The sequence below is a fragment of the Zasmidium cellare genome, assembly GCF_010093935.1.
Source record: "Zasmidium cellare ATCC 36951 unplaced genomic scaffold M409scaffold_48, whole genome shotgun sequence".
Taxonomy (NCBI): Eukaryota; Fungi; Ascomycota; class Dothideomycetes; order Mycosphaerellales; family Mycosphaerellaceae; genus Zasmidium; species Zasmidium cellare.
Window position 1 is genome coordinate 26,324 of NW_022986992.1, and position 23,819 is coordinate 50,142.

Consider the following 23,819-nt stretch of genomic DNA (forward strand, 5'->3'; position numbering starts at 1 on the left):
CCGACTTTTACTGCTTACTGCTGACTACTTGACCATTTGCCAATGCGGATGATCAGTAAGAGTTACGTTCGGAGAGTCCATCTCAGCTGGACATGCTCAAATCACAAGCATCAAACGACGACGACGAATGTCTTCTATCGCTGGCGTCACCGCATCACGAAACCTTTGCACGGTTGTTCGACGGTGATAGTGGCCCGTGACGCGGCGCTCGTGGCAAAGTCTCTTTCTTTGCTGTTTCACATCGACGGGCCGTCGCCCGGTGCCCGGTAGTCTGGGGCGAAAAGTCAAAGGCCAAGCCAGCGGACGCGGTGTTGACTGGGGTGGATGAATGACGGCTGAACGAGTACGATGGTTTTGGGTATTGAAGAAGATCTCTGCGAGAACGAATGTAAAGTAGTGCAGCACAGCCAAACGGAATGGCAAGCCAGAATAATATGTCGCTTAATGAGTGATTTGCTGACTTGGAGGTTGCTGGGGACTGGAATAGTAAAGCTAGGCAAAGGCTAAAGTAAGGCTGGGTGTGCTGCGGCTGTAACGCGTTTGGTCTGTCCAGCGCCACGTCTGCAGCATTGCACTGCTGCGCCATCGTCAAAGGCGGGCTTTGCTCACTGCAGAGTGACAACTCCGGTAATTATATTGTCTCGGCTTGTTGCTGCTTTGCTCATCAGCCTTTCTTCGTCTTCCTCTCATCATCACCACCGTCGTCGCCGTCGTCACTTGGTTTTCTGTCTGTCGTTTTCAGCACAGCATCGCGAAGGATCAACGTCACCTGTTTCTTCGCTGACAACAACTCCCGACCTACTCTCACCACCAAACAAACAAAACAACCGCAACCATGGGCAAAGCAGGCAGAATAGCCTGCATCTTCACGCCAATGGCGCTGACCCTCGCCTCCTTCATCTGCCTCATCCTCATCGAAGTCGCCGGCTGGAACAAGGGCACCCTGACCTCCTACTCCTTCTTCCAAGCGAACCTCACCAACCTCACGGCGGGCAGCAGCTCCTCCAACTCCGTCATCTCCCTCGCCATCGACAGCGTCAAGTCCGACGGCAGCCTCGCCGAGGTCTACGACATCTACCTCTCCAACTACTGCAGCTCCAACAGCACCGACGGCAAGCTCGACTATTGCTCCAAGCGCGAGTCGCAGTTTGTGTTCGACCCGCTGGATGTGTTTGGGTTCACGATTACGAATGGCACGAATGCGACGTCGACGAGTTCGAGTGATAATGCGGTCGAGAGCGCGATTAATAGCGCGAAGGATAATATTGATGATTATGAGGATGAGATTTTGGGGAGTAGTGGACGCAAGGCGTTGAATGCGTACAAGAAGGTTGCAAAATGGGTGAGTACAATCTGAATTGGAGAGGATGATGGTTGTTGGGCAGGCTGCTGGCTCTTACGGGGAAGGCATGTGTCTTCCTCGCTCCTGCTACCGCCAGCACTCAACAACATCTCCTCCCAGCTCCTTCCCAAAAAAAACAAACCAAACTAACCCCCCTCCCAGATGTGGATCGCCTACCAAATCTCCTTCTGGACCACCCTCGCGACCCTAATCCTCGGCATCCTCGCCATCTTCTCCCGCTGGGGCAGCTTCATCACCTGGATCCTCAGCTTCGTCTCGTCGCTCTTCAACATCGCCGCGGTGCTGACCTCGACCATCCTCTTCGCCATCCTCGTCTCCGCCCTCAACGAAGCCCTCAAAGACTACGGCATCAAATTCTCCCTCGGCCACCAAGCCCTCACCGTCACCTGGCTCTCCGTCGCCTTCTCCTGGGCCGCCACGCTCTTCTGGCTGTTCAGCGTGTGCTGCTGCTCGGGACGCTCGAACCCGCACCATCGCAGCAACAAGGGCGGGCTGTGGAACGCCGCACCCAAAGACCCCTACGCCCGTGGCCGAGGTCTGCAGGTCGAGAAGACGGGTGGTTTCGCCGGGAACGGCTACCAGCGTGTTGCGTCGCCGTATCAGGGCGGTCACGATGACCAGGTGCCGCTGCAGGAGTACGGCCAACCGAACCCGTACTCGGCGCCTACTACCACCCACAACCATCAGCACCAGGGTGTGGGCTTTGAGCCGTACAGACATGCGTAAAGCATGACTTGTGTGAAAGGATGATCATAGCGAATGGCGTTACTTGATTCTACTGGTGGGCGGTCATGCATGTCATTTGTCGATGAAAGGGCGCGAGGAAAAGCGCTCATTATGATACCAACGGACAGTTTTAGCTATAACGGAGACATGTCAACCAGAGGAGGGTTTTTAGATTATATCAGACTGAAAGCGCACGTAATGACCAAGTGTCACGAGATTGTACATTTTCTCACTTTCACTCTACCGTCATCTTGTACAGAGCCTGGCTGTTGATTGAGACAATCCTCCGAATGTCGTGCGTACGTTCTACTTCTCAGCCTTCAACGCCTCCCACGGCGGTCTCTCCACCACCGCAACCTCAAGCGGCCTCTCGTCATCCACCGACGCATCATCCACCAAAGGCACCACACCCAGTATATGCCGGTACTTGAACGTGCACCACCAAGGCCGATGCGATGATTGTGACTCACTCTTCACCACTTGTTGCTGGTCCTCACCATCAGCGGCCCTCAAACGCGTAAGTCTCAACCGTGCGTCCACTTCCTCATCCTGGTCGGACTCGTCGTCAGCAGGCTTGATTGCCCGGTCGAGACTCACGTCGGTCCACGCGCCGTCCTCGTAACGCTTGATGGACTCTGGGAGACCTTCCCTGTGGGAGGAAATCATCTTGCTGCCTGCGCCGCTGGTCTTTTGGCGCTTGGCGTCGAGACGAGTTTGCTCGGCGTTGCGTTTCTTGTTGCTTGAAGGGCGTTCGCTGAGGCCGGCGGGGGAAACGTCGAACATGAACATCCATGAGCAACCGTATAGCCACAGGCGTTCTCGTTTCGAGGTTACGTCCCACACTGCGCCCATGACCCTGTCTTTCAGCTTGGTGAAGTCTTCAGGCAGGATCGATGTTGGGTTTGCTCGGCTCCAGTCGTTCAGCTTGCCGGTCAGGACTTCAAATTCGTACATCTGGTGCTTCGCTGTCATGATCCAGAGTCGATGTTGGCCTTTAGGGAGCTCATGTGAGTGAGCGTGAGGGTTGTGTCTGGTGGCATGAACCCCTGGATTGCCATTGACTGCACCGTTCTGCTGATCTTGCAAAGGCATCGGTCTAAAGGAGAGTACTAATGGCATGGAGTCCAAGTTGGGAAGGAGATGGCCAGCAGGATTTTCCGTCCAGTGCTGTCCATAGAAAACGCAAAGCTCATCGTCATCGTCGCTACTATCGTCAGAGCTGTCTTCAGAAGCGCCTTTCTTAGAGTTGTCCTTGGTGACATCGACCGCAGGCGCAGTAGGATCTTCATGGCCTTCGAGCACCCACGAGTCGAGATGGCCAGAGTTGTCGCTTGCTACCAGAACAGAGCTGTCTGAAGCAAAGGCGACCCGAGTGATGGTCTGCTCATAGTTTCGAAGGGCCGATTGAGAAGCCATTGGTCGATGTTGGCGTTCCAGCTCGACGACCTTGTTGATGATTTGAACCTGCTTTGGCTTGGATGGGTTGGAAGTGAGCCGAGCCACATACACCTCGTTGTCCAGCGTTACCAGCGTGAGCCACTTGCCATCCGGCGAAAATCCGACCAAACGAGCACCAGACGAAGCAAGCGTGCTGGGGATGTCCAGCTTCCGTACCCCAAGCGCTTCGACATCTGACCGTCTTCGTAATTGGAAAACTTTCGTTTCGGCATCAGTTGACGCAGCAAGGACTCGTCCATCCTCGGACATTGAAACGCTTCGAATGGTGGACTGGCCATGCAGCACAATCTTGGCCACCAGCTTTCGTGATTGCAGAGGCTCCTGAGCTGGATCCACGGCAGGTTTGCGAGCGATTCGCCATACGCTGATCGTGTTCTCGTACCAGCTCACTAGAAGCCTGGCATGGCGTGCACTCACAAGGTGAGGTTGCTGTGGGAGTTCCGGTAGTGTTTTGTAGTTCTCTTTCCCGTTCTCTCGTAATGGTGTGACGACCGGCACAAGGTCAGGTCCTCCGGACACCACCACGCTGAGACCGTCACTGTCAAACGCGGACATGGACTTGATTTCTCCCTCGTGCGTTCTTCTGTGGTGACTCTTCGCCCACCTCATTCTGCCGCCCATGTTCATGCTCTGGCGAAACACGGCCAGTCTTCCATCCAGGCTGCCAGAAATGATAGTCTTGCCGTCGGCGCTCGCGATCAAATCCAAGCATTCCGAGTCGTGGCCCTTGATACGCTGTGAAAGAGAACATGACCTCGCATCCCAGAAGACAATCTCGCCATTCGAGTCGCCAGATACAATATCTCCATTTGGAAGACACTTCACCTGCCAGACAATCGAGTTCTTGGGTGCACCAGGAACTCCAGCGCCAACACTCATAGATCGCACCACCGACCCATTGCGTGTGTCGAAAACACGAATTGAACTGTCTCCAAACCCAGCAACGACACGAGTCGGAGTCTGATAGGTGATGCTCATGCATTGTGCCTTCTTCCCGCTCACTCTCGCCACAAACTTCTTGAACTGCAAATCACTGTCTTCCGTGGTCAGAAGCACAATCGCCCCATTTCCACAACCCGCCACAATCTCTTGCGAAGCACCCTCCTTCGACGCCCTAGGCTGCGCAGCAAAACACCAAACCTCACTGAAATTCCCCGTCGACTTCCTCTTCACCTCTCCCCGCTCCAGATCCCACTCCGTCACATCCGGCGAAGACGCAATACTGAACAGCCGATGCTGCCCAAGCACAATCTGTCCCTCCGCATCTTTCTCATCCGCCTCGCGTGTCCACACCAGCCCATCGATGCTCTTGTGTCCTCCGGGGAAAATCGTCTCTTGACACCACTTCCCTCCCTGGGGATTCCATATCTCAATCTGCCCGTTCGAGCGGCCGATCGCGAGTTTCAGCGCCGGTTGCGGTTGTCCTGGTTGCAGGCCATCGTTGCTGGAGCGAGAGAAAGCGACGGCGGTGATGGCGGAGCTTGGGTAGGGAACGAAACGGGAGCGGTGGACGTCCATTGGTCGTGGGCGAATGTGGTTTTATGCTCGGAATTTCGTCTCCTTCATGTCGACGGCCTCGCTTGCGGTGCTGCCATTGATCTCGTCTTGGTCGCGGTTGCTTCACTCACGAAAATTTACTAGCAGCCGCTAAACATGCGCTAAAGCGGTTATGCGGCTACCCGTTAGCGCCGGGAACATGGTGCAGGGTGCGGACGGAGGTCCGTCTTCATGAAATGAAGATTGAAGATTGCTCCGGCACGAGTCCAAGACGTTTCTGATCGGCGTGGACTTGTTACAGGTATTAAAGATAAGACATAAACAGCTGCCTGTCTCGTGTTTTACTGGCATTGACTTGGTCAAGGGAATCCAAATTGCTTCAAGCACGATATCGTTTCTTCTTCTCCTTCAAATCTTGATGAAGTCTCTGCTATACGAGGCCTTTCATTCGTACGACCAAGCAAGTGCACGAGCACCGAACATGAAGCGAGGCACAACTGCGGCTCGAAAGTTTTTTGAACTAAGCAACATATGTATAGTTTCAAATGGGTATCTGTCGCTGCTAAGAAAAGAAGAGCCATTCCTCAGACTGCGCCTCGCTGATTCCGAGTGATCAATCTTCTTATTGTTGTTGTTGTTGTTGTTCTTCTTCTTGTTGTTTCCCGTGTCCCCTTGTGTCAATCTGATTCCCACTAGGTAAATATGCCCGGTGTGCTTTTGATTCCCCAAACACATGCTGTCCCCCGGCCGACTTTCCCCCAATCCCCATCGTCTATGTGTGACGGGCGTCTTGGGTGTTGCTGCGGCTAAGCTAGTACAGACATAAGAAAACGAGACAGCTCAAAAAAAAATGCAACGCTCAATGCTATGCTGATGCTGCTATGCGGCGGTCATACAGGACTAATACACACAGTGATCGCTATTGGACGAACTGCGGTTGTGGCATATACTGCTGTGGAGGTACTGGGAAGCTGATGTGTTGCTCTCCAGTTGGTGGCGGCGTGGGTGTGCACTGAGGCACTACCCGCGGTAAGCCAGCCCCGTAGCTCGGATTGACTGCGATCACTTGATCCTTGTCCGGCGTGATTGGGGGCGTCAGCATGCCGTGTATTTGCACGCCAGCAGTGTAGCCAGGCTTTTGTGGCGTCTGCGGCGTGAGGTAGGTGGATGGCACCGAGTCGATGTCCATGCGAGGCAGTTCATTCACTGATGGCTGGGCCACCTGTCGAGCAAGCATGGCTTGGTGCTTGAGGAACATTTCGATGGTCGTCGATGCTGATGAGAGATGAGGTGACGAGTACTTCCTCAAAAGTGCCTGTGATGGATGACCGAGGTGGTTTGAGAGGTTCAAGACCACTTGAGGGTCGTATCTTGCAGACCAGTCTTCGTACCGTGACTGTTGCCGTGCGAGGATGCATCGTGCCAATGCGAGGCAAGATCGAGCCATGACCGACGGTCGTACTGGGATGAACTCCTTGTGGTACAGGGCCAGTTCCGAGATGTACCACGACATGTGCTCCAACTCTGGATCGAAGGCGACTTCTGTCAAGGCGAGTTGCAGAAAGCTGGTGATGGTTGGGTGACCAATAACCCAGTTGAGGGTCTGCAGAACGTGCCACTCCATCTGTGTGAACATATCATCATCGTATAATGAACAGCACATCGACTTGAGCTCTCTGATGGTGGGCACTCGTTCCTTGCGGTCGCCATACTTCGCGGCAATGAGGAGAGCAGCACAACCGACAAGCTGATAGTGTCTCTTATACACCACACGTTTCGAGCAGTATCGGTCGAGCAAGTTGACTGCCAAGTGAAGCGTCTCCGGCAGTAGCTGGAAAGCATGATGGGCCTCGAGCAGGAAGTCCAGGAGATATGGCCTCATAAACCATTGGATCTCGGTCTGGATCTCGATGGACTGAATATCGGGCATCGTCTCGGCTTCCATGTGCTCCATGTGGTCGAGTACGTCTTCTTGGTATTCTTCGGCTGTTGAACGCGAGAGCTCCTCACCGAGTGCCTTTTGCCGGAGCTTGGCGACGTTTCGAACACGCTCACGTTCTGCAGAGGCACGTGCATAGACGCCATCGTCGTCGTCGTGGTTCTCTACAAAGTAGGAGTCGCAATATCCGAATGCCGGAAAAGGCCTTGGTGCCGGAAGCTGCTGAAGATGTGGTTGGTAGGCCATGTTGAATCCAAGATGGAGGTGAGGTTGGGTGAACAGACTGTCAGGTCTCCAGGATTGACGAGTCGCAGCGTTTGTGCAAAGGAGCGTGCGTTCAGCAAGTGAACTATTAAAGAGTGTGTGTCCGTGTTGTGGACGTGCCGTAAAGGATTGAAATTAGTTGGTAACGTGGGGCCAAAAGAATCAACAGTCTAGAACAGAGACCGTCGACGAATGGACGTCTGAGGTGCAGGTTATAGACAATCCCTCGAATGGCACCTGGAACGTGTCAGCCTCCTTGTCGCGCTCCATGTTTTGGCGTCATCGCAATGGCTCCATGTAAGGCCACTCGCCAGGACAGGGTGCATACCTTGGGAATTAGATTACAGAGATTTACTAGAATGGCCGTGGGTGTGAGAGTGGGCGCGATACGGCGAACGAATCGTCTCCTTGCGAGCCACGACGACGAAGGCGATTGGCAGGAATTCCGTCGAGATTGTTCTCGGTTGCTCGGTTGGGCCTTCACTGGAAGCAGAGAACGAACTAACGCCTCCGCTGTCGGTAGTGAATGCTGGTCTGGTCGAAGATCTGGCAGAAGCTTCCGTGAAGAGTCTGGGGAATGTTTAGCCTTGCCCTCTTTGGACAGCAATGTACGATCGAGCAAGGAGGGTGCTGCCGTGAATTGGCGGATGAGGATGGAAGATACCAACGTACCTCGATGATGGGCCGTAGAAGGCGTTGCTGTCGACAGGGATGGTTGGACCTGCTCTGTTGTCGACGTCGCGGTAGTCAAGGGCGATTGTAATTCTGATTGCTGTTGAAATGGTCTGTCAGCAAATTTACTCCATTCGAGCCGGAGTAAGACCGTGAGTTGCAGAGAAGAGGTCCAGAAGAGTGACGAATCCCAGTCACGCGACACCAGTTGGTGAGGCCAGGGTAATTTACACAGGTATTGATGGGTTCCAGAAACTTGGAGGAATGCAGACAGCAATCTCATTTCATCGAAGCTGTGGTCTTCCGTCACTGACAGGTGGTGTGGGTCCGTGACGAACGGGTATTCCAGACGGGCTGCAGGGTGTTGAACGGTCGGTGATGTGATGGTGATCGGAAATCGAGATTGCGGCTGGACGTGATCCAGTCGTTGTTGGTTTGTATTGATGAAAACCAATTGCCCAGGTCGTTTGGAGATGGATATCAAATGCAAGCCGCTTGCCAGCTGAAGCCCACTAACCCGTCGCTTTCAGACCCCACCTATTCATTCAACCCGTACTCGCAGTCGAGCGTGTTCATCAAGGGGGAGATGTTCGAATTGGTGATGGTGGGGAAGTTCCAATGGCAAATTCCAGGCCTTCGGTTGCTAAGCCGTGGAGGGGCGGATTGGAGGGAGGCACGCGATACGTGCCAACCTCCGCCCCAGGGGTGGAATCCAGGTCTCTCGTGTGGCATTTGCCAATGCCTGGACGGGGGCTTTCCTCTCTGCATCTCATGTCGACGGACTCTCAGTCTCACCTTTTCTCAATGCACCGAGGCCGGGGCTCGAGTGCAGTGCTCAGGGTCAATGGGGGGAGGAGTTGGAGGAGGCGGTGGTGTTCGAGGCGGCGTGGGGAGGAGGCGTCGAGGGGCTCTACGGTCAACGAAGAGGAGAGGTCGACGAGGTTAAGACGGCGGCGAGGTGTAGAGGCGTGCAGGCTGGCCACGCACAGTCCACGGTAGAAGACTCTGCAATGGTCACGACACCGTTTGACGAGGCGGCAAGGAGGTCCCGGAGGGCAGCGAGCGACTTTGCCGAAGACGCGGGCGGTCTCTGGCAAATGTACAGCTCCCTGTTGCTCAAGGCTCCATTGCAAATTGGAGAGCGTGGACAGAAGAGGAGGGCGGAGGAGAGAAGGAGGTGATCGGGCCAGCAGCGAGACAAGACAGACGAAACGCAGCAGCACCAGCGCCGTGTCTGCTGGTGCTGGGTGGGTCCTCGCCCAGCTTGGCCCGCTGTGAATTAGACTTCGCTGCGACCGACTGGTGCTAGCCCGCCGCTCGTCCTCTTCCTTGCACACGCCCATCCTGGCCCTTCGACGCCAATGCCCGCTGCGAGCCACTCCCGCCTGTCGTGTTGGACGACGGCAGCTATTCTGTACCAGCCCGCCAGCACCAGACCGGACGGCGATGCGGGCGATGCGTGTTGCTGGCGAGATTTCCTGCCCGGCCACTCACTCCTGCAGATCCGCCCGCCGCCCATCAACCATCAATCAATCGCCCATCAAATCCACTGACTGCCCGCCCGAGACGTGGTAGCAGGCTGAGCATCGCTATTCCACCGCGGCGCCTCGTGCCTTCCGCGCGTGGACGACTCATGCCCGGCACACGACTCACGCCTCGCGCACTCACGCACTCACCTTTTCTCTCACACGCATTATCATCTTCTCTCTGACATCTGGCACGGCGGCGTCCAGGCCCACCCGCCGTCACTCGACGTCGAATCACCGCCGCCGCTGCTCCCTGCTCCCGTCTGCAGCTAGGTGCGCGGAATGTTAGCACGCAGCCCGGGGAGGAAAGACTGTCGGCCAGTCATCCTCGCTCGTCCTGCGACGCCATCCCAGCAGCTGCATGGGAGCCAGCGCACCCAGCACTCTGGGATGCAGATAGCCGCGTGCCGTCTGAGACGCGTTCGCTCTCATCAGACACGAGTCTGGCATCAAAACGCACCTCGTCATTTGCATCGTCCACTCCACCGCCCGTCGATGGCTTCTTAAGCGCCCCGGGCACGTTGTGTCGCCGGCGATGCCCTCGCCTCCCGCCCAGGGTGCTGCTGCACGATGAAGCAAGCCATTAGACGCTGCATAACCCTCGTTACCGTCGACCCAGTCCCGCCCTCGACGACGGTAGCACAATTGTTTGCTTGCTGCCGCAGATCCAATGCTTTCTGGGCACCCGAGCTCGTCTCTCACGGTGCCTGCAGCACGCACCGCAGCCGCCGCCTGTTCCACGCTGACCGTGTACTCGTCGAGCTTGAGGTCATTATTCGGTCCCTCGGCGAGTACAGACGCGACCTTGAAACGCAAATCCTGACCGCCCGACCTCGTTGCGGAGCCCATAGTAATACAGCGTCACGCTTCTCCATGCTCTCAACTTTTCCTCCCTTGCGCCGCCGCTGCTCGCTTCCAGCAAGACAGTATGTAATATTTTCCGGCCTGCCGTGGCAACGCCGTTTACGGTGAAGCGGCCTGGCCACGAACAGGCTTGAGTGCCAGTGTCAGCAGGCGGATTGAGACAACGTCGCTCAACCACTGCACGCTACGACACGACTAAGCCGGCAAAATTTCACAGGCCAATCTACGCGTGTGCGACTGTCGCGTGCCATATTGTTATGTGTAGGTTGGGATGACGTACGGCGGCTGTCAGGCGTATAGATACATACATTAGACTGCATAAGTCCTCTCACCCGCTGCCGGTCTCAGTCGCAGCATACAGATATGTACATGTACGTACTGTGCACCGCCAGGTGAGGTCGAAAGCCTTGCTTCAGGAAGCGTTCACATACCACAGCTCAGAGTTTCAGGGACAGATGAACCCTGAACTTGAAGAAGAAGAAGGGGTTCAGAGGCGTAGTAGGAATTTCGAAAATCCCACGAACAACCAGATCTCGATTCGACGACGTCTTTCTGGGCTGCTACAACAAAGCCCCTTCTGCTTTCAGACCGGTACAGTCCTTTCCATACCTCGCCAAGCGGCTTTGATTGCGTTCTCCGCATCAACAACGTCGAATCGAACCGCCGTGTCAGCTTTCCCTCTCACTCTCCGCAACTCTATCCACGGAGGCGGCACGGAACAGAGATACCCACGATACCTCACCGGTGGTGCCTCTTAAGATCGACGCAGTCAGCTAGCCGCTTGAGGGAAGCTCACGTCTGGCACTTTACGACTTCTGGAAAACACAGCACGATACGGCCCTTCTCTGCAGCGCAGCAGATACTCGAAGTGCTCGTCTGTTCTCCAGCTCGTTTTGGCTGCGCCTCGTCTACTTGCAGCTGCAGCAGGTCACTTGGTCGGGCTGGCGTCAGCTGGGCAGGGAACGGAGCAATGATAATGCCATCGCCAAAGATGCCTCCTGAGCATTGATTGAGATCAGTCGCCCACCCGGGACATGCTCTCGAAGTCCGCGATGGCGTCCTCCGGCGTCGTCGAGAACCCAATAACCATCACCGGCGGCGGTGATGCTAATGATGGGCAGCATGCCGCAATCGCTGCGCGTCGCTTGCACCAGCTTCGCCATGCAGTTATCATCATCTAACACCCGCCACTTCCACACGTCCAGCTCATCAAACGCTCCGGTGGCCAGGTCGGTCGCAAGCCACAGCGTGAGCTTAAACGCCTTTAGCTCCCACGACATCGCGTGCTCACGTCGCGTTTCCAGCGCGCGTCATCGCGGTGGGCGGGCATGTCCGAGGTGGAGGAGGATGATGATAGCTGCAGTAGTAGATTTGCTGGTGGGTGGTGGTGGGCGTCGACCACTTTCGCTTCTCCTCCTTCGCTTCGAGCTGTGGCGCAGCTGATGCCAACGCATGGCCCTTGATGCCCTGTTTCCAGCGTCCTGCCAACTCGCCAAGTCGGCAGCGCCTTGTCCAGGGCCTCCGTCCTTGCCGGCGTTTGGCAGTGGCACACTCCTATAGGTACGTTGCTCGATACTCTGTGTACGAATTCGCCGCGAGCTGGCTGCTGCTGCAGCTCAGGCGAGACAGCGGCTGGCGCAGGGCAACTGGGGCGTGCATCCACCGACCCCTCTGACGTTAGGCCACTCATCTCTCACGCGCCGCGACCTCACCTCAGCGCGTCGTCAGGCCAGACCAGAGATACCGCTCAGAGGTGGAGCAGGGTTGATCCTCTCGTATCAGCGAGGCCTTCCGTCGAGGAACCCTCCCCATCACCGCTCCACCCTTTCGCCGCGACTTCGCAGGAACAGGTTCGAGGACTCGAGCTATTGAACTCACGCATCAAAGTTATGCCATAGCTCCCAAGCACCAACTGCCAATGCCGGAGCATCTGACTGAGACCTCCACCTGGCCATGATTCATTGTACCTAACGGTAACACGACTCAAGGCACGAAGATATGGACCGTCCGGTGAACATGTGGTCTGTCAAGCAATGCTTTGCCCACTTCTGGCACAGGATGTGTTGGTGGCGGTCGGTCTACTGATCTCAGCTATTGCTCCCCATGCATATCTGATTACAGCCCTTGGGCATACTTGGTCGGTTCAACATCGTCCGCATTACTCAGGCCAAAAGTCTATCAAGGCGATGACCTCAACTTGTGAGATACTCGGAACCATTGTCACAACACCTACCTTATCGACACACCGACCTCTCCTGCTGCCCTGGCTGTAGCCAGCTATGCCTGGTATGCCATTCCAGGGATGAATTAATTTTGCCACTGCCGTGCTATGCCGCACCGTGGCCCCATACCTTTTGCGAGAGTGTGAAGAAGTACATCTACATCTAGAGACGCGAACACTACTCATGTCTGAGCGTTTCAGCCACCGTTTCGACCACTGCACCCTCTAGCCACGACAACCCGACTGGTATGCGTTTCTAAATCGTCTTCAGTACCGCAGGTGATGTAAATCTATACCAGAACCACCTTTTCGGTGTCCTTTGACACCATCTTGCCGGCTAAGATGACATCAACATCTTGATACGTGTGTTCCAAGATGGACCAGAAATACATCATGTACTGCACCTCATCTACACTCTCGGCTAGCGCAGCACTTTTGCCTCCCTCTTGGACAGCGAATACATGTTGGACTTGGGCATGTCTTCAGACATGTCATCTTCAGGCTGTCTCATCGGAAGGTACTTGTGCCGGAACCAACGCAAACTCAGCTCCTTCAGGATCGGTTTGTGAAATCAAGAAACGACCTTGCAATCTCCTGGAGCATGATCATTCAACGGAAGGCAATGTATCGATGGCGACCTCACTAAACGAAACACTTACCGACGACTTGCTGTATGAAACGGGCCTGACAGGCATCTCGCGGAAAATGCGGTGGCTGGATCGTCTTGGCCAACCCTAACATCAAGTGAATGTTCGAGGTAGGTACCCTTTTGCCGCATTCGCGTGTTCTTACATTTTGTGATGTCTCAAAGGGAGGAATTGACAGACCATGGCCTTGTATTTATATCCTTCTCGCCATCGCAACGGCACTCAATCACTCTCGTGCGGCGGTCTTCGGACACTTGTGATACCGAAATGTGCGATGCAGTTGACCTGACCTCGAACACAAGGGTCCTGGTCGTACTGCTGACCAGTCCTTCGCCAACCTGGATCATCACAGGAAAGGCAGCGTAAGTAAAAGAAGCCTCTAATCTCTATCTTCTGTCTCTATACCTCTCCTATATGCAGTACTCGCTAGAACGCTGAACGAAACCACCTCTCATAAGGCTCTCCTCAAATCAGTCCCGCCCAGAAGTCCGTCATAACCTGAACGCATTCGTCGCTATTGACAGTCGGCAGATCATGACCTCCTTGTAATATCCTCGTACACACGTTGCCCTCGCCAAGAACAGACGCAGCATCTTCAGCCGTTTCCGTGGAAGAGATGACTACATCCTGCTGGCCCAAAAGCAAGAGCATCTTGCCCTCCTTCAAGCCTCGAGTTTGGCTAATCTTCCGCTTCTCATCGCACCTCTCACCGATGATCCTCCATCGATGATGCCCGTCATGGATCGGTGCATACTTGACAGAACTAACAAACGAAGGAACAAACCCTGGATGTGCAGTGACCTGCCACGCCACGACCGTCGCAGCAGAGGCCTTCGACCCATTCTCAAAGATAGGGAAAGAACTATTCTCAGCGTGGGCTCGATGGTCATCCGATATCTCCTCAGCCACTGCGTGTTTGACCTCGCTCGCGGCTTTCAACGTCCTCCCCATCCACCAGTTCACCACCCAATCCGGGAATAAGTCGTTATACATGAGCTTGCTCACAGCACTGATTTTGAAAGGCCGCGTGACGCCACCAGGACATATCAGGACCAGACTCTCCACCAGATCGGGATAGTACGAGCAGAAGTCTGCCGAAATCCCTCCCCCTAAGGAATACCCAGCCATCGTGAACCCCTCCATCCAGTTCACTTTCGAAGAGGAAAGCACCGCGAAGATCTGCGCGCTGAAGAGCCCAATGTCCTGACGATAGACACTCGGATCAGGAGCATCAGAGTACCCCCTCCCGAAAAGATCGAACAGCATCACTCTGTGACCCCTATCCACCAGCCGCTCCGCCAGCCGAGCAAACACAACACAAGGCGTCGAAATCCCATGGACGAACAAGATCTTCCTTCCACTCTCCGCTCCCCACTCGTAGACTCTGGTCTTCCCAAAAGGCGTCGAGACATCCCGACCTCCTGGAAGAGCGTCCGGTGGGTAGGGGATGTCGTCTTCCCTCGACGTCAGGAGGTCTTGGGTTGGGGCATGGTAGATTTTGGGTCGGTGAGGCACGCCGGTGTATGAGGCTGCGGAGATGAGTTTGGTGAGGAGGCGCGCGGCTAGGCACCCGACTATGGGTGCCGTTAGGGTGATGTACCAGTTCCGGTGGGAGGGGAGTTTGGTCCGGGTGGTGAAGGCGGAGAGGTTCATCGTGGCGGATCCACGGAGGGTGGCATAGATAATGAGATGAAAGAACTGAGCGGAAGCTGCTCGATGTGTTCTGCAAGCCCTGCATTCGCGGTCATCAGAATTGGAGTTTGAAGTCGGTACGGAAGAAGACTGGGACCAAAGGAAGGAATTGCTGAAAGCTTGACGATATGCAAGACGATCCTGCGGATTCCAGCGTAGACTGAAAATGGATGGGGATGTGGTCTTCCTTACCTTTTGAGAGCTGTGGTGCTAGTTGAGCGCTTCGACCATCGGATTGTATGAGAAGCTGAAAGATGTGAAGGACGAAATGTCGAAAGAAGTGATCGGCACTTCTACTTTCCTTTCTCGGCTGTCCGACTTCAACAGTTGCCCCTTCCTTTTGAGGCGTGGGCACAGTGAAACATCTTTCATCGTCGAATGAGAAGTGCTTGGTAGTACTCAACCCAGAGAATATTGCGATATGGAATGATCGAAAGTTTCTCGAAGAGAGCTTCGTTGACACATCAATAGGAGTGGAATTGTGAGAAGGTTCTCCTCGTCTCTCAAAACACTATATCATCTAAAATCGCAGCTCCAACGAGTTGGGTATCCCAGTATCACCGCCGCACAAAACGCCATGTAGTTCTCCTCAACCAGCAAGCAATCGGAATTTAGCCTGCCCATCATCAAACCAGTACACACTGGCAAGCGCTATGCCCGAACAAACGAAATGGGGTATCTTGCGGTTAGTGCTGTTTACATATCTCAAACAAAAGCAAGACGCGAGCGTGCGTCAACAGCAGCTGGGTATCTCTTCTCTCTCTCTCGGCCGTTCCTCTAAAACATCATGATCAATGCAGCTGCCAAAATTCCTGGAACCTGCATCCAGTCGAGTCTCGTGGTGGTTCGTACTCCTGCAACGTTGCAACGCCCCTGATTCCAGATCTGCGTCGGGATCTCAAGGCGAATTCCAGAGAGCCAAACTTGCCTATGCAAGCCTTTGGGAACGATCAATTCCATCCATGGTGACGCCCAGCTGCGCAATATCTAGTATTCACTCCTCAAATTTCCTCGCATGCGGCAGTCCTTTGGTCGCCGAAATTTTGGCAATGGGAATGTCCTCGCCTTCGCAGACGCCTCATTCTATGAAGCTCCAGGTGGCAAGTCTAAGTCGATGTCCGTGCCGACATGATCCGTCGATTCATTGCTGATAGATTGAGTTGTCGATCCTGGCGGTCTTCCAGAATCATGCGATGTGCTTGTCACATTCGAAAATCGAGCTGAGACATGGCTTAGCGGTTTATCCACTTCAATGCCAGAGTCGCGATCGCCAGAACCTTCAGAGCCTTCAACGTTCGTCCGAATGCCTCGCCAGACATCAATAAAACCCTTTGCGGTCTCCATGCCATCATCGGTGACATTGTCATCGACTTCGATTTCTTCTTCCTCGTCGTTTCCTGAGAGAATGCGGCCACCCAATTTGACGTCCGACACGCGCACGTTATACTGCAGAGCCGCCTTGCCTTCCCTCAGCATCTCTTCGGTCGCATACATGCATCGTTTGATGCTTTGGTTCATGGCCTGGCTTTGTACAAGAAGTTCCTTATGTTTTGCGAGATCAACTCGAAGACGTTTCTCATCTTTCGCCAACCGGTCCTGCTCCTTGTTCGTCTGAGAGCCCGGTGAATGAGGCTCACCACCGCTCAACAAGCTACCGTCTTCAGAGTCGCTCAAGTCGTCAGCATCATCAACCAGGCCAGCAGCCATCATATCATCGTCGTCGTCATTCTCGGCAGGTTCTTCCCCCAATGTACTCAGGCCTTCGGACGTACGACCTGGAAGCTCATTTCTTGGCATAGACAAGCGTCCAGCACGGGACAGTCGTCTGAAGCGTTTCAGCTCAGCCTTCTGTCTACGCACCTCCCGCTCCAGACTCGCGTTGATCGCCAGTAGCGAACTATTCGAGATCTCCAAGTCAAGAAGCTTTCTCTCTCGCCTTGCTTCGGCGGCCAACTCGGACGCATGCTTTGTCGGACTTAGCGCACCCTGTGGAGACCCGACAAGTGCTGGCGATGCCAGAGACGTATCGATTGAAGGCAGGTCGACAGGCGGACTGGTAAGCCGAGGTACAACAGGGGTTTTGATCTCATGAGTGAGTGGTGAATTGGCATGGGCATTCTCTGCTGAAGTGGCCGATCGCCTCCGCGCCTGTTGGGAATTGCCAGATTCGATCGATGAGAGACTGGTGGATTTGCGGTGCAACGCAGCGATGCTTGGCCGTTGTTGTTCTGGTCCAGAGTGTGTTGCCACGTTTGCGGGTGAGGTGCTCGATGGAGAGGGGCGAGTGCCGAAGATTTGAGATGCCCCTTTGCGGTATGATAAGTGAATGCTTTCTCGACTCGGAGAGGGGGAACGAAGTTGTGACTGTGGTGTTGTTGGCGCAGCAAAGAATGGTGTGGCGGTAGAAGCAGCAGCAAGAGAGGGCGACAACATCGGTGGGCTTTTCGACGGATGTGACGCTGTCTCCGGCCTCATCCAAGGGTTCGAAGATCGTTTCTCAGACACTGCTGATAGAACGGGCGATGGGGCCTTTGGCGGCGGTCCGGTTGGTGCATCCTCTTTGCCATCTGCATAGAAAAATGTCGGTACCTTCTTCGGCTCTGGCTGCTTCGGAGCTGGCTCATGCTTCTGTACATCGCTTGCATGAAAGAAGCGGCTCTCAATGCTCTCCTTCGCCGTGCTGTTCAAGTCTGAATACCCAGGAGATCGTATCAATGGTGGTGACTTGGCCAAGTTGTCACCAACAGTGCTCTTCGGTCTGCCTGGCCGCGACGTGCTTCGCATTGCATTCAGTCCTTGACCGACTCCACTGACAGCGCTGCTTCGACTCGATAATGTCTCTTTAGGTCCAAGGGTGCCTCGTCCCCTCGTCTCGTTCAGTGATTCACCCTGGCCTGGCGAGCCCTGCCCACCGTCCCTGGAGCCTCTTCCATACGCACGCGGTGTCGCGCTGAGCGTTCCCCCCACTGCCTTTGGCGATGTCTCGTCTTGTTGCTTTAGTCGTGGTGACACTGCGGGGTTTCTGCTGGTAGGCAATCTAGGCGCAGTGGGCCTTGCGGCGGTGGGAGTAGCGGTGGCATTGCCAGCAATGCGCGGGGCCAGCGGTGTTCTTGCAGTCCTGGTCGAAGCAAGGGAGGGCTTCAGTGGGCGGTTGGTGTTGCGGTCCGTCGACATTGCGGATGTCACCGTCACCGTCGTTGAAGCCGCATCTGCACTCCGTCCAACGTTGCGCAGGCTGGGAGCGCCGCCACCTCGCGTGCGGCGTCGTTGTCGTTACCTCACCGCCGATGCTCTTGTCGAGCTCCCAGTGAAATTGTTGACATGTGAAAGGGTTCGGGAGTGTCTCTTCCGGGCTGTACTCAGTCGAATGCGCTCTCTGCAACAGCGGGGCTTGTACGAAGCGGTGGGTCGGAGGAGATTCAAGGACGCGGTCGCAAATTGGCGGCAATATGGGTGAGCCAGTGGTCGCGAGTGCACTGGGCAGAGAGTTGTTGTTGTCGTCTTGTCTCCGGGTACACTCGATTTGCAGGGAGTATGCTTGTTGCACGCGCGCTTCGGCCCGCAGATAGCGTTTGATCGACGTCACGGAAGTCAATCGGCGCGCCTCGCGCCTCCGTCGCGTCCTCCCATAGCATCCATCAACGAAATACACCTCCAACATCCGCCATGTCACGATGACCGATGCCGACGCAGAGGGCGAGGAGAGCAACGTTCCGCCTAGAGAGGAAGAACATGTGGTAGCAAGCGAACCACCGGATGGTGCTCCAGAGTCTTCTCAGCATCATAGCTTGAAGTACCATCTTCTGGGACCTTCGTTGGCGAAGTCTGGTCAAGATGGAGTCGATCAGAGAAAGATCAGCGAGATCATATATGAGGCGTCGAAAGGGAGCAAATACTTCAACAACGAGGAGGTGAAAGATAAGGGCCTTACACGGAAGATCAACCAGATTCTGGCCAAGAAACGCGAACTGGAGCGCATCCATGCCCAAGGTGGTCTGAAGAACGATATCAAAAAGGCGGATGACTACATCACCGAGCTTGAATACGGCAGAGATCTATCCCAGGTCGTCGTACACGTAGACTGCGATGCGTTCTATGCCGCTGTAGAGGAGCTGGACCGCCCAGAGCTGAAGGAATTGCCGTTCGCGGTGGGCAAGGGCGTCCTTACCACGTGTAACTATATCGCCCGCAAATTTGGATGTCGTAGTGGTATGGCAGGCTTTGTCGCCGACAAGCTGTGTCCAAACCTCATTCACATACCTCTCAACTTCGACAAGTATACTGCAAAAGCCAAGGAAGTCCGCGCTGTCTTGACGCAGTACGACTCACGATTCGAATCGGCCAGTATCGACGAAGCATACCTCAACATCACTCAGTACTGCAAAGATCATGACATGGAGCCCGAAGATGCTGTAAGCCAAATGAGAGCTCAAGTATTCCAGGAAGCCAAGATCACCATCTCTGCTGGCATCGCAGCCAATGCGAAAGTCGCAAAGATCTGCAGCAACAAGAACAAGCCTAATGGACAGTTTCGACTGAGTTCAGACCGTACATCGATCCTCAACTTCATGCGTGATTTGCCGACCCGCAAAGTCAACGGCATTGGACGTGTTCTGGAGCGGGAGCTGGATGCTATTGGCATCAAGACTTGCGGGGACATCTACCCTCACAGACACTTACTCAACCGTTTGTTTGGCGACAAGACTTTCGAGTTCCTCATGGGAGTATACCTTGGCCTGGGTCGGACAGACATCAGACCGGCGGAGGAGTTTGAGCGGAAAAGTGTCGGGACTGAATCCACGTTCCACGATATGGCTGATTCGAAAGAGATGCGGCAAAAGCTCAGGTGGACTGCCGAAGAGTTGGAGAAAGATCTGCAGCGGACGGAGTTCAAGGGGCGGACATTGGTGTTGAAGGTCAAGCTGCACACGTACGAGGTCTTCACGCGACAAGTCCAACCGGCAAAGGCCGTTCACACCGCGGACGATCTATACCATTTCAGCTTGCCAATGCTGGCGAAGCTTGAGAAGGAGATGCCGGATATGAAGTTGCGGCTCATGGGATTGCGATGTACACACTTGGTCTCCACGAAGAAGGGTGACGTCGACTTCTTTGGACGATCTCGTCAGACACCGAAGCAGTCTGCAACCCTTACAACGAACGAGAGGACAGATGTGGAGGTCGATGAAGATGGGTGGCAAAGGTGGCCTGACATGGAGTTTGAGGACGCTGCTCGCCAAGAACGAGAAGATGACATGGCAGCTTTGGAGCAGCTCTCACAAGAATATGAAAGAGAAAGGCCATCCGATGAGCCTTCAGATAATCCGAGTGGAATAAAGCCTGACTATCAAAGGTATGCGAACGGGTTTGCCTGGCGGTCGCTACTGGAAGAAGAAGCCAAGCTTGAGGAAACGGAAAGTAAACCACCCGAACAGTGGCCATGTCCAATCTGCAGCATCCCACAAGTGGCAGACGAGAGAAGCTTCAATGCCCATATTGACGGATGTCTGTCTCGTCAAACGATAAAAGAGATTGTCAAGGAGGCGACGCCTCCAGAGGCTGTGCTCCATCCACTTATGCAGGCGAGCACAGCGAAGAGGAAACGGGGGCGACCTATGAATGACGCAGGTGCAAGTAGAATTGGCGGGGAGAGCAAGAAGAGGGACAAGAAGTCTTTCTTCTCTTGAACGCCAAGACTGCGAATGGCTTGGATGACTGAAACGCTGGTTATCGAATATCCCGATGCCCTGATGATCGCACACGTGCTGTACAAATGATACCCCATAGACATTCAGAGTCGAGAAACAAATCCACTCTTATCAATCTTGACAAGATACTCCTTGGTGATGTCTGACACTTTCACCGTTCCTGCCAGAGCCATGCAAAGCCTGATCTCGTCGCTGATCAGTTTCAATGCCAGTTCCACACCCGTCTGACCTTTGTACGCGAGGCCCCACAACACAGGCCTGCCGATCCAGACGAAGTCTGCGCCGAGAGCCAGTGCCTTGAAGACGTCGGTGCCGTGTCTAATGCCACCGTCGACGTGGATGGGAATCTTGCCGCCGACAGCCGCCACTATTGCACATTAGCAAAGGAGATTCACCTCAATGTGTGACGACACGCACCTATCTCGGGTAAAGCATCAAGCGTCGCGAGCGCGCCATTGAGTTGCCTTCCTCCATGATTCGAAACCACGATACCATCGACACCATGATGTAAAGCCAGGATTGCATCGTCTCCGGTTGCGATGCCTTTCACCCAGACCTGCATTTCGGGCTGACATTCTGACTTGAGCCAGTCGATATCTTTCTCCCAGGTGAGGGTTGGATTGGCGGCATGGCTGTGGAAAGTTACGGGTCCGGTTGGTGACACCCATTTCTCGCCATCGTGATAGCCTGCTTGGCTGGACCGTCGTTTCAGGGGCGGTCTGCCGTTGCTGTCTTCTGAGGGACCGGTGTTTTCATCGGCGAAGTTTGCCACCTGATCAAGCGTGAGCATGGAGCAAGTCGCATTTCGTAATGTTCAAGAAAGCCACTTACTTTGAAATGAGGCGGGAGCTTGAACTGATTTCGGATCTCCAGATTCCTTCTTCCAAGAAACGGTGTATCAACAGTCAAGAAGACAGCCTTGAACCCAGCCTTCTTAGCACGTTGAATCAACTTCCGGCTATGCTCCTTGTCCTCGAAAAGATACAATTGCAGTACATTGGGGTTCTCCTCACTGGCGTCCGCAACATCTTCCAGCGACTTCGTCGCAAAGCTCGACAGACCCATCACAATGCCAGCTTTCTTACAGGCGTTGGCGGTACCAATCTCTCCATCGGAATGAGCAAGGCATTGCATCGCAGTGGGAGCTACGCCGAGTGGAACACTGTTTTTGTGGCCGAAGATGTTGACAGTGGTGTCGACTGCTGAGACATCTCGCAGCACTCGCGGTCGTATTCGGTATTTTTCGTAGGCCGTCATATTTTCTCTCAGTGTTGATCCTGAATCGGCCCCTTCGTTGTAGTAGTCCCTGGTCTGCTTGTCCATGAGGTCGTGAGCATGGCGTTCGAGCTCTTCTATCGTCAGGCATTTGAGGTCATGCTCGTTTGAAGTCGCCATTCTGCCCGACCAGTCCCAGTTCCCTTCGAAGGACTCAAACCTCACGAGGTGAACGTAGGATCTGATAACAGATGAGAGCTGAACCCAGAGATAGATATCGCCTACGAGAGGCCAGGCGTGGGGAAATAATGGGGACAGATCATACGATACCCATATGGCGTTCATGACATCTATCACGCAAGCTTCGGTACTTTACCTAGGTACATAGCATTGGCACTAAATGGCGCGTGACGGGGTATGTCCCTCAATGCTTTTCGCCAGCCGCGTGTAGATAGAGAGTTGCCGTTCCTCCGCAGGTGGTGAGGCTCTCAGATCGGTGACATAACCACCTCCACCCTAGAGGTACGAGAGAACAAACATGAAGAATCAGGTGACTGATTATTGTTTCATTGAGACGTCATATGACCAGCTCTTCGATTCCCACTCAATATGTACATGTACTTTGCTATATGCGCTGCAATATCATCTCCTTCCTGCCTTCCACCATTGAGACGCTGCCGGTTTTGCTAAGAGCTCAGTCGTTGCTAGAACTCTTGGAAGTCTTCCCTCATAAAGATTCCGGACTTGCAAGAGTCATCCACCATACAGCGACTATCACATTACAACAAGATTCGAAGATAATATGGCGCCGTCGACGGGAAGTTTACCGCCCCACGAAGCAGCACAGGCAGTCTCCCGCAATGGTGTGGAACACCTCTCAGAACCAATATTCATAACCTTCGTCCAAAACATATACGGAGCTCCTCTGCTCTCAGCAGGCGGTCTGCTTGCCGTCCTTGTCGGAGCTGGCTTCGCAGGAATCCAGGAAGAGAACAATCCCGGCATTCAACGTCTGCTCCAAGGGGCTGCGTTTCCGGTTGGTCTGGTCATGGTGTACTTCGTCGGCGCGGAACTTTTCACTGGATACCCTATGTGGTTCACCCTCACAGCTCTACAACGTAAAGGAAGAGTCACCCAGTATGTTTTCACCATCGTTGCCTCCTGGGTTGGAAATTTGCTGGGAACGTTGTTTTTCAGTTTGATGTCGACCAAGGCCACGGAAGCTCTCTATCAGGAACCCTGGCGCTCTGCTGTAATCAGTCAAGTTACTGAGGATATCATCGAGCAGCAATTCCACATCATCATGTTGAGGGCTGTTTTCTGTGGGTGGCTGGTCACCGTCGCTATGTTTCTCGGCACACAAAATCAGGATGGCATCTCGAGAGCGCTATGTTTGCATTTCCCGTTCTTCATTTCCACGGTGGCAAGATTCCCGCATACCGTGGAGTACATGTACTTGGTTAGTACGGCCATGATATTGGGGGCGCCGTTGAGTGTTGGTGGCTTTATTTGGAAGGTCTTGGTCCCACTCACTTTGGGAAATGTCATTGGTGGGGGGTTGTTTACAGGAGCGTACCTCTGGCTCGTACATCTGCCAGGTAGGCAACCAGTTGGCGCTGCACCGAATGGAAGTCTGCTTGATGACCATGAGTAAGATAGCATTTGTGCGTTAATCGATAATGTTCTTGCTTTCCAAAGACCATACTTTACTCTGGATTGGAGACACTGTAGATGAAGTAAAGACAGTAAAGGGCTATCGACCTAGAAAAGAATTAGGACTGTAGATGAGACATGCTGGGTTCGAGGACACCATTTTGCAAAGAAGTGCCTCTCTTCTGGCATCATGATACAATCTGGACTTCTGTCAAAGTGTTGCCGCATTTGGAGCTGAGGGCATGTCGAGACTAGCGGCGCGGCTCGGTCTCCATAGCAACCAGTAGTTTACCATCAGAGGACCTCCCCCTCAAGGCGCGCTGGTCTTCGAACTACTCCCATTAATCACTGCCTACACCCGACGAAATGGTATC

General features: G+C 54.2%; 8 protein-coding genes across 8 annotated transcripts; 3 read left to right on the plus strand and 5 right to left on the minus strand.

The window, feature by feature from the left end:
• Positions 1-835: 835 nt before the first annotated feature.
• M409DRAFT_29046 (uncharacterized protein) lies at positions 836-2,089 on the plus strand (the record flags this gene model as incomplete). Its single annotated transcript, XM_033809287.1, has 2 exons — positions 836-1,342; positions 1,505-2,089. 2 exons carry the CDS (start codon positions 836-838, stop codon positions 2,087-2,089), a joined length of 1,092 nt encoding a protein of 363 aa, XP_033661312.1.
• A 306-nt stretch (positions 2,090-2,395) lies between these two features.
• Positions 2,396-5,065, minus strand: M409DRAFT_29047 (uncharacterized protein; the record flags this gene model as incomplete). The annotated part of the gene is made up of 1 exon (XM_033809288.1): positions 2,396-5,065. The coding sequence occupies one exon, from the start codon at positions 5,063-5,065 to the stop codon at positions 2,396-2,398; it is 2,670 nt and encodes an 889-aa protein (XP_033661313.1).
• An 898-nt stretch (positions 5,066-5,963) lies between these two features.
• Positions 5,964-7,229, minus strand: M409DRAFT_70392 (uncharacterized protein; the record flags this gene model as incomplete). Its single annotated transcript, XM_033818706.1, has 1 exon — positions 5,964-7,229. The coding sequence occupies one exon, from the start codon at positions 7,227-7,229 to the stop codon at positions 5,964-5,966; it is 1,266 nt and encodes a 421-aa protein (XP_033661314.1).
• A 6,413-nt stretch (positions 7,230-13,642) lies between these two features.
• M409DRAFT_70393 (uncharacterized protein) lies at positions 13,643-14,830 on the minus strand (the record flags this gene model as incomplete). Its single annotated transcript, XM_033818707.1, has 1 exon — positions 13,643-14,830. The coding sequence occupies one exon, from the start codon at positions 14,828-14,830 to the stop codon at positions 13,643-13,645; it is 1,188 nt and encodes a 395-aa protein (XP_033661315.1).
• Positions 14,831-15,952: 1,122 nt separating this feature from the next.
• On the minus strand, positions 15,953-18,043 carry M409DRAFT_70394 (uncharacterized protein; the record flags this gene model as incomplete). Its single annotated transcript, XM_033818708.1, has 1 exon — positions 15,953-18,043. One exon carries the CDS (start codon positions 18,041-18,043, stop codon positions 15,953-15,955), a length of 2,091 nt encoding a protein of 696 aa, XP_033661316.1.
• A 500-nt stretch (positions 18,044-18,543) lies between these two features.
• M409DRAFT_29051 (uncharacterized protein) lies at positions 18,544-20,556 on the plus strand (the record flags this gene model as incomplete). Its single annotated transcript, XM_033809289.1, has 1 exon — positions 18,544-20,556. One exon carries the CDS (start codon positions 18,544-18,546, stop codon positions 20,554-20,556), a length of 2,013 nt encoding a protein of 670 aa, XP_033661317.1.
• A 104-nt stretch (positions 20,557-20,660) lies between these two features.
• M409DRAFT_70397 (uncharacterized protein) lies at positions 20,661-21,972 on the minus strand (the record flags this gene model as incomplete). The annotated part of the gene is made up of 3 exons (XM_033818709.1): positions 20,661-20,944; positions 20,995-21,349; positions 21,409-21,972. 3 exons carry the CDS (start codon positions 21,970-21,972, stop codon positions 20,661-20,663), a joined length of 1,203 nt encoding a protein of 400 aa, XP_033661318.1.
• Positions 21,973-22,594: 622 nt separating this feature from the next.
• On the plus strand, positions 22,595-23,446 carry M409DRAFT_59914 (uncharacterized protein; the record flags this gene model as incomplete). The annotated part of the gene is made up of 1 exon (XM_033814332.1): positions 22,595-23,446. One exon carries the CDS (start codon positions 22,595-22,597, stop codon positions 23,444-23,446), a length of 852 nt encoding a protein of 283 aa, XP_033661319.1.
• Between the last annotated feature and the right edge of the window lie 373 nt (positions 23,447-23,819).